Source organism: Mustela nigripes, chromosome 14 (assembly GCF_022355385.1).
Source record: "Mustela nigripes isolate SB6536 chromosome 14, MUSNIG.SB6536, whole genome shotgun sequence".
In the NCBI taxonomy this organism is placed as follows: domain Eukaryota; kingdom Metazoa; phylum Chordata; class Mammalia; order Carnivora; family Mustelidae; genus Mustela; species Mustela nigripes.
The window spans coordinates 8598843-8613789 of record NC_081570.1 but is presented as its reverse complement, the minus strand read 5'-3'; the positions used below and the strand labels follow the sequence as shown (position 1 = coordinate 8613789).

Below are 14947 nucleotides of genomic sequence, written 5' to 3'. Positions count from 1 at the left end.
GGGGGGGGGGGGGGGGGGGGGGGGGGGGGGAGCCCAGGGAGATGAGGGAAGGAGGGCCTATCTAACACACAGTGTTACGCGGCACCCCCGATTGTGTGGAATAGAGACCAAAAGAAGCAAAGCCACCTCCTTGGTCTCCCAAAAGTTCTAGGCCATTCCCAGGCCTAGCTGGTGGCAGGCTGACGGAGGACCACGCACAAGGAGGCCATCGGGACCCCCTCGTCCACCCTCACATCGGGGTTGCAGCTGCCTTCCCTCTGCTCGACATGCCCCACCCCCCACCCCCGGACAGGGCGGACTGAGCACCTGCCATCTCCCAGGACCAACTGTACGAGGCGCCAGATGCATGGCCCCACGGGGTCTCCCCTCGGACCCTCCCAGCCGCCCAGAGGGGAAGTGCCTAGAGGGGAGGTGACACGACTCGCCCGCCCTCTCCTGCCTCCCTTCCTGTGGGAGGTCTCCAGATCATGGGACCCAAGCTTCCCTCCCCCTCGACACAGACCCGGGACCCCAGGTGCCCCCAAAGCTCAGCGCTCCCTCCCACCACGTGGCCTCCATCACTCCTCCAGGCTCTCAGCTCTGGCCCTTGGAGGAGGCAGGAAAACAACAGGATCTTCAAGCACCTACTGTGTGCCAAGCACCCACGCTCTACCTCTGCCCCCAAAATGCTGGTGGGCGTGTGCCCATCTCACAGCGGACGGAGATCAAGTCATTTGTCTGAGTTCATCCAAGAAGGGTGGGGTGGACTTGGGGTGTGACTCTTGTACTGGTCCCACTGGAGAAGTCCTCATCCCCTCCTCAGAACAACTGAAGGCGCCAGCTCCTCGTCCCCAGGTTACTGCAGCGCCCTTGGCCCCCGTTCATCTGCCTCCGTGCCACGAGGGGACCAGGGCCCCAGCTCACAGGGGTGCACAGTTTTTGTCTGTCACTCGGGCTCTCCTATACACCCCAGTGCGGGGGGACCCCTCTCGCCTTAGGCCACCATCCTCTGACCTCAGCCCTGACTTGGTTTCCAAGGGGAAACCCCCCCCCCCCAACAGGAACCTCAGAACAGGCCGGTCCTCTGCAGCAGGCGGGGGCAGCGGCCACCTGACGCCTGGCTCCTCCCAGAACTGCCTGTGTCGCGGGGCTCCCGAGAGGATCCGTCCCTAGCCTCAGCTTTGCCAAGCGCTGGAAGGATGCGTGGGAGCCCAGGAAAAGGAGGTCGGGGCCCAGAAGTTGGGGGCAGGAAGGAGGTGTAGCTGCTGGGGGCCCGCAGGGGCCTCGGACACCACAGCAACCTCCCACTGGACGGTGGGGAAAGTCAGGGACAAAAGGGGAAGCGTGCATTCATTCAACAGGAAACACCGGCGTTCCAGGAGCTACATTACTGCAACGACCCGGTCCCAGTCTCCGCCCTGCCTGGGCCAGAAGGCGTTGGAAGGACAGGTGTGGTGTGTCGCAGGCCCGGCCAGGAGGAGGCCGGGAGGAGGCCAGGCAGCTAGGCAGGGTGCGGCCGCAGGACACAGACACGGGCGCAGGACACAGACACGGGCGCAGGACACAGACACGTGGGCAGCGCCTCCTCCCAAGCTCGCTCCGAGCCAAGCATCGTGCAGAGCTGGTCGCACGCCCCGCCGCCTCTCTCCAACCTCGTCCCAGTACGGTCCGCGCCGTTCGTACTCTGAGGTCACAGATGGAAACTCTGCCTCAGACGGTCTCCTGTCTCCAGCCCTGTTTCCTCCCTGGCGTGAAGCTGGTGTCTTCATCTCCTCCCCCTGCTCCCAGGGAGACTGGACTCCAACGCCCCTGGGCCCATCAAGAGGGCCTCCCTGTCCTACTCAGGCACTCCGCCTTCGGAGGGCAGTAACTGGCTTCTCTGTGCCTCAGTTTCCTGGTCTGGAAAATGGCCCTGTGGGCCTCCTCAGTGCTCTGAGCCCTCTCCAGCTCTGGTTTCTTTCTTTTTTTTTTTTTTTTTAAAGATTTTATTTATTTATTTGAGACAGTGAGAGAGAGCATGAGCGAGGAGAAGGTCAGAGGGAGAAGCAGACTCCCTATGGAGCTGGGAGCCCGATGCGGGACTTGATCCCAGGACTCCGGGATCACCACCTGAGCCGAAGGCAGTCATCCAACCAACTGAGCCACCCAGGCGTCCCCAGCTCTGGCTTCTTAATGACAGGTGTCAGAAAGCTCAGGCCCCTCGGCAGACCTCAGAGGGCTGGGCGGGTGAGTGGGTGGCCCGCCCACGTGCGAGGCGGAGAGACTAAACGAGCCGGGAGGGGGTGGGGGGTGGGAGGCCAGGCTGAAAGTGGGTGCCGGGAGGGGCGGGCAGGCCCCCACCTCCGCCCCTCACTCCCTCCCCCAGGGTGAGGGCAGCCTGTGCAGGGGGCTTCAGGGAGGAGAGGAACCTGAGACACAGAACCTGGCATCACGGGAGGAGAGCTAGAGTGGCTGGGTGCACCTGCTGGTCCTGGGTGACTTGTGGGTGTCACTTACCGCCTCTGAGCCTCAACACTGTCACCAGTAAAATGGTGACACACGGCCTTGCCCTGCCTCCTCCAGGGGCTGTTGTAGGAACGAAGGCAGGGGGTCTGAACACGGGTCCATCACCTGCTGCCCAGCTCCCAGGGGAACCGCCCCCCTGGCGGCGCTCTCAGGGTCTGCAAAGGCTCTGAGCTGTAGACCCCTGTCAGACAGAATGTTCGAACTGGGCCCTTCTGCTTGGCTTCAGCTAAACACGGACAAGGCAAAGACAAGGAGGGCAGCAAGTTGCCCGGGGCCCGTGAGAAGCAGGATGGCTCATGTGGGCCTTGGGAAGGAAGTCGTTCCCTCCCACTTTGAGGTCAAGTGTGGGGAGACTGACCTGTGACCACTGGAGCTGCAGGGCTGCCCATGGGCTAACCCCAGGCCTACTCCTCGAGCTCAAGTCAGGAGACCGCAGCAGACCGGCTGCCATGACAGTGGGGTGGAAGCCTCATTGGGGCCGGGGGTGGGGGTACCCGACAAGCCAGAGGCGAGCTTCCTGGGGTAGTTGCCTCAGGCGGTCTCAAAGGGGCTTCGCTCTAGGGGAACACCTGCAGGGGTGACGGGCCCCCCAAGATGAAGAGCCTGGGTGAGCGGCCAAAACCCAGGGACACAGTGTCCAGGACAAGGGACAGCAATATGGCAGTTCCCAAAAGCAAGTGAGCCTCGGAGGTCTGCTGGGGCCAAAGCTATAGCCAGACGAGAGTCAACCTGAGGAGTCAAAAGTTCCTCTTCCTGCCCGTGTCCCCCTCCCCTCCTGACCTCCTCCCTCCCCACTCACTCCCTCCTGGAGGAGCCAGGAGGAGCTCGAGGTGGACACCGCACCAGGACCACGAGCCGGCAGAGGCCGGGGCGAGCCTGACTCTGGAGTCTGAGTCAGCGCTCTCCGCTCTCCGGGGGAATTGGGCAACCCTGCCCCAGCTGACTTCCTGTCTTTCCCGCTCCTGGAGCACAGCCCCAGCCCTGTATGTGCCCCAAGGTGGTGGCCCTCCGTCCCTCCTCCTATTTATAAATAGACAGTGAGAGCGAGGAAGGCAAAGCAGGGCAGGCCCGGGGAAGGAGAAGTGGCTGCCACTGGCAGGGTCTTCCCAGAGCTCTCTGCACCGAGCCTTCTGCTCTTCCTGCCACTGTGAGCGCAACATCTCTGAGGACTTGGAGGCTTTCGAATTTTCTGGAGACCCTCCCACCGCCAGCTTAGATGCCTGTATTGTTGGGAAGGGGTCACAGCCCAGGGGAGAGGGCCAGAAGAGAAGATGGGCAGGGGACCCAGGGAGAGGCTTCAGGCTGTGGGGAGTGGCACGTGCCTCTCACACCTACCCTTTGCACAGAGCCGAAAAGACAGGGAGACCGTGCAGACCCAGGAGAGACGCCTACTGTCTACACACAGCACTGCGCTCCGCACGCATTCTCTCCTTTATTCCTGCACCGGCACAAGGAGGTCACCATTACCCCATTTTAGGGATGAAGCCATAGAGGCCCCTGGAGATTCCATACTAGGTCCAAGAACAGAAGGGGACCCAGAGGGAGACAGAAGCTCGTCACAGCCACGTCCGCTTCCCTGTGGCCTTGGACAGTTTTATACCCTGTGGCCTTGTCTCCCTCCTCCGTCTTACAGAAGAGGGGCCCTGAGAGGGACAGTGACCCCTCTGAGAACACTCAGCGAGCGAGGAGGGAAGACGCAGTGACTCTCCCAGAAGGGTCTTTGGGGTCCCAGGTGCAGAGGCTGCGGCGGCGCAGAGGGACCCCTCCACAGGTGGAAACCATCTTCAAGCAATAGAGAAACCCCATCATTTGCATGGCAGCCCCCTGGGGCCCTGTGATACTGTGGGAGGTGGGGGGTGGCAGAGCTGTCTACGGCTCCATCGTGGGGGGTTTGCGGGAGACCCGGGGACTGTGGGGTGCGGCGGGGAGGGATAGCCACATGAGGCCGGGCCAAGCCCGCAGCATGGCTGGGGCAGCAGAGGCTCGTCTGCTGTCATGGAGAGAGGGACCACATCAGAGGCGGCGGCCCGGGGTGACACTTCCCACTCTATGTCTCCTGCCTGTGATGTCGCTTCCGAAGTGAGTCCAGGGCAGACAGGAAGCCTGGGCTGGTATCCGGCTAGGGGACCAGGCTTTGTGCGGAGCACCAGGGCTCCAGCTCCCTCCCTTTGGGTCCCCAGGCCTGTCAGATGGACCCCACGCCACCTTCCTATAGCCAAGCTGGCCCTTTGAAAACCATCGGCTCCACTGCCCTCGGGCCCAAGCTCAATGCCCCGAGCTTGGGACCTGGGCATCCCTGCCATGGCCTCCCTGGTTCTTTCCCGCTCTTCCCATGCCTTCCCGTCACTCCTGCCGTTTCCTCGCCTGAACAGGACCCCCCACACCCCTGGCTAACTCCCCACTTCTTTCAAGAGTCCTCTCCAGGAGCACCTGGGTGGCTCGGTGTGTTGGGCCTCTGCCTTCGGCTCAGGTCATGATCTCATGGTCTCAGGGTCCTGGGATCGAGCCCTGCATCAGACTCTCTGCTCAGCGGGGAGCCTGCTTCCCTCTCTCTCTCTCTGCCTGCCTCTCTGCCTACTTGTGATCGCTCTCTCTCTGTCAAAGAAATAAAATAAAATACTTTTTTTTAAAAAAAGAGTCCTCTCCACTGTCACCCGAGGGAAACCTTCCCCAAACTCCCAGATGGGGCTGGAGATCCCTCCTGAAGGCCCCAGGCACAACCTGGGAAGATCTCTATAGTGCCCGTCTAGACCACTGTTTGGTTCATTGTCCATTCTGCAGTGTCTCCCCCTCCAAGACAGGCTCCAAGCCCCTCTCTACACACAGTAGTAGGAGCTGCGAGCCAGACACCCGGGTTTTAGTCCCAGCTCTGCCATTCTGCAGCCTCACATCTGTGGTCTACAAAATGGGGACAAACACAGTCTCCGCCACATAGGGCCATTATGATTCAACAGCAGTAAGAGCCAAATGTTGCTTGTTGGGTTTTTATTACTCATTGCTCCAGGCCCGGGGCATAGGACACAGCAGGTGCCTAATAGATGCTGAACTGTTTAACAGAAGCAAAAGTCTTTGTTTCCAGTTAGTTGAAATGAGCTGGAGTCAGCATGAGAACAGGGCAGGAAATGGCTCACAGAGAGAGAGGGAGAGGTGTGTCCCTAGTTGGGGGAGACCAACTTTCAGATAAGGTCCCTCAGAGCCACCGTGACCACCGTTACATCCGGGTGGTGGTTTCCTCGGGAGCCTGACCATCTGGGGTGGAATCTTGGCTCTGCCTCCAGTGAGCTGTGAGCCTGGGCACAGGGCTGAACCTCTGTGCCTCAGCTGCCTCGCCTATAAAATGGGGGTAGTGATTGTCCCCCTCCCCAGGGGGCTGTGAGGACTCAGGGCTCAGGGCAGGCAGGAGACCCTTGCCTGGCCCCGTGAAGCACGCCCCCCACCCCCGGATGTCAGCCCTAGCCCTTGGTTCACTGCACTCCCCCAGCCCCAGTGGGAAGCAGCAGAGACACTTTTATCCCCACCTTGCCGAGGGGGAAAGGGGAAACTCCGAGAGGAGCTCAGAGTCCCCCGGGACCCTGGCAACAGAGCGAGGACCCCCCCAGAAGTCCTGCCCCCCCCGCCAGCTGGGGGCACATCGCATCTCACACCACACCTGGGATGAATGGGCCAGCCTGCCCAGTCTCAGAGCACCCCAGCAGGAGCCCAAGCGACCGAGGCCAGGGTCACCCTGCGGCTCCCAGTGACAGCTCCAGGAATGCATGAGGCTGACCATGACCAGAATCGCCGGGCTGGGGCTGGGGCAGGGCTGAAGGCAGACGTGCCTTGCGTTTCAGGATGGAATGGAGAGAGACAACTCCTCTTCCTCCTGAGTATCTCTGTCCCACACTAGGTCTTGGGTCTAGTCCAAAGGCTCCTTTCCCTACCTGAAGCCTTCGATCCTTGCTTCCTATTCTGGTGCGACTCTGGCTTCAACTATTATACAGTCTCCACCTCACTTGGCCTGCCCACCAAGGCCAGAGTGATCTACACTCTCTGCTCTATTCACTCCCTTGCTCTAAAACTATCAGTAGCTCCCCATCGCCTCAACCCCCGATAGGAGGTGAGCACAGGTGCCAAAAGAGGAACTCTGGAGTGAAGCTGCCCGGCTTTGAATTCAGACTTGCCCCTTATTAGCATGAGAGTTCTTTTGTTTAAGAAATGAAGTTAATAAACATCAATCTTTTCAGACAGTGTACACTTCGGGGGTCTACTGTGAGGAGTGAGTGAAATAAGACAAGTAAAGTGCTGGGCGCCCGGGTGGCTCAGTCGGTGAAGCATCTGTCTTCGGCTCAGGTCATGATCTCAAAGTCCTGGGATCGAGCCCCACGTAGGGGTCCCCAAGCAGGGAGCCCGCGTCTCCCTCTGCTTGCCGCCCCACTGCCTCATGCTCTTTCATATAAATGAATAAAATCTTAAAAAAAAGAAAGACATGTGAGGTGTTTAGTAAACATTCCCCATATCACAGGGCTCCCACGTGACATTTTTTACTACTTGCATTAACGGCCCGAACAGCTAACAGCCTCGTGGGCCATCCCTTCTCCTCATGAGGCTTTCGCTCCCACAGCACTAGTCCAGCTACTGTCCCCTCCATGCCTCCCTCCACACCATCCCCCCTCCGGTGCCCACTCACCCCCATCCTGCCCACCCTCGGGGCTCAGCTTTTAGAGGCATCCCTGTGGGGTCACCCCAGAAGGAGGACCCGGAAGAGGACAGGATGTGTGGGCAGAGCCAGGAAAGTGACGAGAAAAGATGAGGGCAGTGACCAAGGGGCCAGGCCTGGAAGACAGTGAAGCCATCTGGGGTGCGGGGGTGGGGGGGGGGGGGGGGGGCGGGGGGGACAGGGAGAGAGTCGTGCTGTGAGGTGAGGGAGGGGGCTCCGGACCCCTGGGAACGCAGGACAGGAAGGGGCAGGAGGAGAAGCAGCAGGCAACAAGCTCGCCAGGAATAAGCCCCACCCGGAGTCTCTGCGAGTGGCAGACAGAAGGCCCTGGTGGGTCAGCAGGAGGAAGGGGTGACCAGGGGGCCCAGGATGCGGGGTGGGGGGCAGGAGGGGGCAGATCCTGTGAACTAAAGTAAAGTCCTGGGAGCCCCTCCTGATCCTTCACTCCCAGGAGAGTCACTGTCAAGTCCAGACCGGGGCCTTCTGAGTGGGGGCCACACGGGCGCCAGACCTGCCCGCCACGCCCACCCCTGCACCACCTCCCCCAGCCTAACACGTGGGGCCAAAGGACACAGAGGCAGGGGTGTGCGAGGTCCTTGCTGTTCTCAATTCCCAGCCCGGGCAGCTGGGGCTCAGGGAGAAGGAACCCGGCCAAGCCTTCCAGAGCAGGAGGCCGAGGCAGGACCAGACCCCCAGCTCCCAGCCTCACGCTCCAGTCCCTCTGCAGCCTCTGGCATCTGTCCTGATGAGTGTTAGTCAGGGCCTCCCACGGACACCCCAGAAGATACCGGCACACAGCCTGCCTGTCCCCAAATCCCTCCCCACTCCGCACCCCCCACCCCCGGCCAGGCCCACTCAGTTCCCTAGGCCCGTGGCCACGGCCGCCGTACCCACTCAAGGCCAAGCTCAGAGTGAAACAGAGGGTAGGCCGCTGTCTGGACAGCCAAGGAAAACAAACAAAAGCCTCTGGGGATTTCTACACTGTCTCTGGCCCCGTGAGGTCCCAGCGCTCCAGAGACAGACCCAGCCTGTGCCCCCTGAAGTCAGTGCACACTCCACACTGCCCATCTCGCCCACGCGTGCCCACCCGGCATCTGCTACAAACGCGGGGAGGGCGGTGGCCCCCCGGGGCCTGGGAGGTGGGTCCCGCAGGCTCCCTCCGTGCCCACATGCCTCACGCGGTGTGAAAGAGCGGGCTGATGGGCCTTCCTGTTCTAGAAAGCGAACCAACAGTCTAGTGATCGTAAACCTGCCCAGGTGACACCAGAGACATGGCCCTGCCCCTCTGCAAAGATGATGCAGAGGCTCAGAGGGGCAGGACGGTGTCACGCAGGATGAAGGCAAGACCACAGAGGCAGCCTGGGGCCTCCTGGGCAGCTGCCCCCCTACCCCGTTCCCCCAGCACGGCTCACATTTGGGGCAGAAGGAAACCTGCTCTTCCGAACCCCAGTCGGTAAACAGACACTTCCTCCGACTGGGTGCGCAACCTGAGAACCCCAAACCACAGTGACGTCACTGCCCCATCCCGTGACCTCACAACACGCCATGGTGGAAAATGACCGCAGGCCCCACAGGGGTGGGGTTCAGCGTCCTGGCCCCACAGTCGACAGCCCAGCAGAGGGGGACAAGTGCCCACAGCCCTGGGCTGTGAAGGGGCTGGCAGGACTCCGAACCAGCGGGGAGGGCCTATGCCCACGTCAGGTGACAAAGGGGTTCTTTGAGGAAACCGTCCCTCCCCACCCAGCTTCCTTGAACCTGTGGGTTCGCAGACAGCAGGCGCCGCAGTGGATGCCCACAGCTCTGCCTCACCCACAGTCTGGGGCCCCAACAGGGCTGGCTGCTGAACTTTACCAAGGGCCAGGGAGGCGGGAAACGCACGAATCCTGTTCTGCCTGAAGGTATCCGAGTCTTGTCTTGGCAGCAAGCTGACGGGCCGCCAGGAATTCTCGGTGCCTGAGCTGAGGAAAGCATTCCAGGCACAGCAAGTGGGATTGAGGTCAGCAGGAAGACGGTCTGGGAAGCCAAGATATGAACAGTGGGGAGTGCTGGGCTCTCCTTCCTGGGAAAACTTCTGGAACCCTCCCCGCCTTGGTCTGCAGCCTTTGGCAACCCTGTGCAAAGCTGGCGCTTCCCCAGCATTCCAAAGACACCGTTGGGATCAGGGGTGCGAGGTTTGATGGATGGGGATGCTGAGCCTCAGAGAACCTAAGTAACCCGAGCGAGGTCACACAGCAAGCCGGGGAGCTCTGCTCTCCGGACACCCAGGCCAGCGCTCCCTCCTCAGGGTCTTGCGGTCTCAGCAATCCCTTGGGGGCTGGAGAAGGGACGGCATGGCCTCCGGGGATCCTCCCTTCCGGATCACAGAGGTTAGAAATGGAAGAGGTCTTAGAGATAGCCTGAAAGGCCCATCTTGCAGACAGGAAAGCTGAGGCCAGGACAACCCCTTTATGGCCAGGACATCCCCTTCACAGCCAGACCATTAGATACCTCTGTACTGCACCAAATGTGACCCCAGCTCACCCTCAAGGGACACAGAGCACCTGTAACTCATGGACAGGGTAGGGTTGAGATTCCCTGACCCCCTGGGCGTGGCCACATGCTCAGGTCAAGGCCGGGCAGCTGGACAAGTGCAGCAAGCAAGGAGCACTAAGGTAGGAAAGACAGCCAGGAAGAGGCAGGCAGACTGAGCTGTGCTCAGGGACGCTGGGCAGAAGCTCTGGGTAGCTGGAGGTCTATCCCCCACACCCTGGGGCCCCGCGGCTCAGACACTCCATGGTGGTCCCTGTCGCAGCCGGAGCACCGCCCCTCCACCCAGAGTCAGGTCAGGCCCAGCACAACCACAGATGCTCGGCTCGCCGCTCGGGAGCCCTTGTGGCCCGTGGATCACATTCAGCCCTGACCGCCAGCCATGGAGGCGGGGGTTGTTCCCCGATTTACAGAGGGGAACACAGAGACTCCCAGAGACAGAATGACATGGCCTGTAAACAGCAGAGGAAGGATCTGAGCTGAGGTCTGCCTGGTTCTGAGGCCTGGGCCCTTCCCCTAGGTCATCAATACTGCTTCCCCCTGGCCCGTCAGCGCATCCGGAACTGGGACAGGCAACATCTCTACTCTGTTCCCCTTCCCCTGGTGGCACCCCCTCTCCTCCCTAACCCCCAGCTTCCCTCCCTGCCTGCTTCTGGGCAGGTCACATGCCTACTGGGGCCCTGAGTCATTGCCAGTGGGTGGCCCCGTCACAGGCTCGGGTGGGGAAGTACAGGAGTGGAGGGAGCACTTTAGGGAGAGCACCCCAGGCTCAGAGGACCCAAGCACAACATGAAGAAGAGCCCAGAGAAACATCCCAGCCAGAGGGTGACACACTGGACCCCAGCCCTGCCACCCCTGGCTTTTCACTCTTCTGTCTTATTCATAAAGCAGGGCCATAATAAAGGTCAAAGGAATGTTGTTGCTCATTTATTCAATATTTTTTAGCACTTACTACATGCCAGGCCCTGTTCTAAGCCAGGGCAATATCTTCCCCAAGGGCCATTTAGCGATACCTGGTGACGTTTTTAATTGTCACACAACAGGGGGGAGTTACTACTGGCATCAAGGGGGTACAGGCCAGGGATGCTGCTTAACACCCTACAAGACACGGGACAACCCCACGACAACTACGTGGCCCAAAGTCAGGAGCACTAGAAACCCCGTTCTAGGCTGCGAGTCTCCAGTGGTGAGCAGGTGCCTGCACTTACTGAGCTCACATTCCAGGAGGAAAGCACAAGGCAAGCGAAAGAAACAGAACAGGTTGATGGGTGTTATGTAAGAAAACAAAGCAGGTCAGGCAAGGGAGAGCTTTTATAGGCAGGGTGGTCAGAGAAGGGCTGAGAAGAATTCATCTGAGCAGAAAGAAGTAGAGTGAATGAGACTAGGGATCTCAAAAGGAGGAACTTCCAGGATGAAGGGCAAGGCAAGTGCAAAGGCCCTGCGGTAGTTGTTGGTGTGTGGCACACTCAAGGACCACAGAAGCAGCCAGCGTGGCGTAAAACTGAGAACTGGCGTTCAATGTAACACACACATATACACAAACACACAAACATACATGTACCATGGTTGGCATCAAAATTCCCCACCCAACACACAACCTTCCTGGCTATTCCTCCAGGAAGCACTAGGTGGTCAGGACCATATAATATCTCCCAGCCCTGGGGAGGAACAGCACTCCAGGAGCCCCTGGCTCAGGCTCCAGGATGGCAGTGAGGGTCACCACCTGACAAAAAATGCCAGGCAGGTTCTCAGCCATCCGTGCTGCAATGTCTTTCATACCCACTCGGCTCTGTACGGAGAGCAAGGCGGGAAATACTCTCCGTGCCCACAGACAGGAAAACGGAGGCTCTCCAACTTGGCCCAGGTCACGAGGTCACGAGGGCAGGTAGGGGCAGAGCCCAGGTCCGTGACCATTGGTGATGCAGCTGCTGGAGGACTGGAGCCGGGTCATGGGCATCTCGACGTTCCCAGAGCCCAGCACGAGGGTGGGCTTGGAGTAGGTGTCCATGAGTGTGGGGGGATGAATGAAGGGCACGCGTTGGGAGTGCCGCCGGCTTGCCCACTGCCCTCTGACGGAGAGCCCCCACCATCAGGCCACGCTCTCACTCAGCACCCAGGTCCCCCTCTGGGATGTCAGGCAGGAGCCAAAGGGACATCCTGGGACCGCAGGAACACTGCTCACCCATCTCCACACCAGAGGCCACCATCCCCAGGCCAGTCTGGGAGCCCCAACCTCTCTCTTTAACTCAAGCTGGCCCCGGGCCCCCGGGGTAATGAAGAGGCAAGTGGTGAGCCCTCAGCCTCAGGACTTGCACTGGGAGGTGGGCCCGACCCCATCCCCGCCCACGAGCAGCCAGACAGACAGCTGGGGACCCTGCCCACCACCATCAGAGGGCACCAAGGGCTCACTCACAGTGCCGGCTCTCCTGCCCTTTATTGGCCGAATGAATGAGTGAATGACTGGATGCTGGACAGAGCGCCGATGCATTCCACAGCGGCCAGCAAATGTGGCTTTTAAAGGAGCCAAAAGCCTAATGGCAGTGAGTCAGCCACCCCCGCAGCCAGGTCTACTGGGGGCTCCTTCAGCAGCTCCACTGAGTCACAGCCCGCATTCCTGAGTCCACAGTGAGGGCGCGGGACCTGACGGGTGCAGGGGGGGCATCCAGACACGGCGAGGGTACAGCAGAAGCTCTGCAATCAGGCAGACATGCACGCAAATCACCGCAGCCCCAGACCTACTCCCAGCTCTGCAATCCTGGGAAATGTCACCGCCTCTCTGGGGCTTAGTTTCCACACCTCCAAACGCAAACAGCCGCCAGGCCCTTTCAGGAGTTGCTGTAAGGAAGCTCTCAGTGAGGTTCTGTACAGGAGGCCTCGGACAGTGTCTGGCACTCGGTTCCAAAAAAGGAGCTACTGCGGTCCTAACCAGGAAGAGGACCCCACAGGCCCCGCACTCCAGAAAATTCCCATCGGTCGAGGTAGATAAGACACAACTAGATTAAAAAGCAGAACAGAGTCTGTCCTTGGGAGGAACAAAGAGCCAAAGAGCCAGTCCAGCTGGGAGAATGAGGAAAGGCTTTCCTGGAGGGGAGAGGCATGTGGGACCGGCCCTGAAGGAGAGGGCAAGGGGAGTATCATGAAAAGGGGACAGACAGCTCAAGGACCACATCTCACTGGATGTGGGGTACGGATGCAGAAAGATGGCAGAAAGAATCCAGACCCTTGACTCACTCCAACCTGGGACCCTGGGAGGAATTGCTGCCTCCGCCAATGGGGGCCATAGGAGGCTTCTCAGGCAGGGAGAGAGAAGTGAGTCCGCCAAGAAAGACCAGTGGGAGAGGCAGCAGGGGCCAGGAGACCAGCCCCAGAGGCTATGGAGATAGTCCCGGGGGGAGGGAACCTGTTGGTCAGGAGGGCTGGGAAGTGAGAAACATGGAGGACCCCTCACACTACTCCAGGACTCGGGCCTGGTGCCCCAAAGAGAAGCCCTTCCCGAGGGGCTCCGATGACCCCAGGTTCACCAGCGCAGAACAACACCCCTTGAGGCCTGAGTCTGTGACTTGATTCTGCACTCAGGCTCTCAGATCGGCACTCTCTCCTGACCCTCCTCTGTTTTCAGGACAACCTCTGGGGCAGCCCCCCAGGGCACATCTCGGCGCCCACTGCTGCTGAGTCAATTCTGTTCTGACAGCCTCCGTCCCCTGCCCTCAAGAACTGGACTCGAAAGAAGCCTCTAGCCGCAGCCAGTGAATCACTTCACATTACCACATGAGCCAATGCCACCTGCCACTCTCGTCCCGGTCAAGAAAGTCACCTGAGTCGGCACACTGCACGTCCATCAGGGTAAGGTCATGTGGAGGGAGAAATGTCCCCCTTTAAAGGAAGAGTGCCCCCATGCCCTTCCATGAAATACAAGTTCTCTGAGCCTCTGTTTGCCTCCTCTGTGAAATGGGGTTACTCTATCTTACCAGACTATGGAGACAGCCAAAGAAGGCAAAGGGTGAGCCAGCCCACTGCAGACTGTACCTTGCTACTGGACGCAGGTACTGACCTTCATCTCTGGGGCCTCTGTTTTCTTCATGTTCCTGGAGTCCCTAAGGGACCCCGTCTGACTTTAATAACCAGCCCAGAAGTCCTCCCTCACCTCCTGTGCACCCAGAGCTCAGCCCAGGAGAAGGTGAAGACACTGTCTCCTCCCCATCACCCAGAGCCCACAGAGAACTGGCTCTGAAATGGTCCCCAGACACCCCAAGTCGGTTCTGGGGAGGGTCTGTGTAAAGAGCTCAGGAAACAGCCGGCGGTCCTCCCGTGCTCTTATTAGGCGCTTACTGCACACCTGGCCCTGTTCTCTCGGGCGCGCAACCCTGGTATTTCTAAGAAAGAGGAAAACCATAGCCCGGAGGAGGAGGAAGTCTGAAGAGAGTGCCCGCGTCCGCAGTGGGGACAGCGCCCCAGAACGGAACCCCCTCCCCCCGCCGCGGGAGGCAGGCAGGGGTGTCCGAGCTGGGGTCCGGGCTGTAGCGGGGATCAGCCCAGGGCCGGCCTGCCAGCCCCCAAACACCCGGGCCTGCGCGGGCGGAGGCACCGGGCTGCGCCGCGGGGAACAAAGTTCGGGTGGCCCGAGCGCACGTGTGCCACACCGGCCTCGGGGACCGGAGGGAGAGGACGCCCAGCAGGGGTCCAGGCGCGCGCGCGCGCGCGCGCGGCGTCCGTCTGGCCGGCGGAGGGCGGCGCCCCGGTGGCCCCGAGCCCCGGCACGGCGCCCCGGCGGGAGCGCGGCGAGGGCGCCCCGGGACGGGGGTGTGTGCGCGCCAGCCGGGGAGCGTGAGGGCCGCGCGAGTCACCCACCTGGACAGGCACAGCGTGGCCCGCGCCCCAGAGCTGCAGTCCGACGGCCAGCGCGGCCCAGACGGCGGCGGGCGCCATGGTGCGGGCGGCGGCGGCCGAGCGCGGGCGAATCCGGCTGTCGGGGACTGCCGCGCCCTCGCGCCTCCTCTCCGCGCTCCGCAGCCTCCCGCGCCTGGGACGGAAAGCGAAACCCCGGGCGCCGGCGGCTGAAGGGAGGCAGGTGGCGGGGCGGGGCGGGGCCGGCGATGGGCGGGGCGGGGCCTCTCCGCCACGCCTCCTCCCACGCCCCCTCGGCCGCGAGCGGCCCCTCACCCCCAGCCGGGCTCTCCTCCCACCGCGGGGCCCAGCCCGAATCCCTGATCCACCCACCGACCCATCTGCGGGTCTGTCCCG

General features: G+C 61.1%; 1 protein-coding gene across 2 annotated transcripts in view; it reads right to left on the bottom strand.

The window, feature by feature from the left end:
- TNFRSF1B (TNF receptor superfamily member 1B) overlaps nucleotides 1-14724 on the bottom strand; it is a 33324-nt gene extending 18600 nt beyond the window's left edge. The window contains exon 1 of one of the 2 annotated variants that reach the window (XM_059375706.1): nucleotides 14555-14724. In XM_059375706.1, coding sequence (XP_059231689.1) covers nucleotides 14555-14632 — 78 coding nt within the window. In that variant the 5' untranslated portion in view covers nucleotides 14633-14724. The remainder of the gene's footprint in view (nucleotides 1-14554) is intronic. The other variant, XM_059375705.1, reaches the window with a different exon arrangement.
- Nucleotides 14725-14947: the final 223 nt, after the last annotated feature.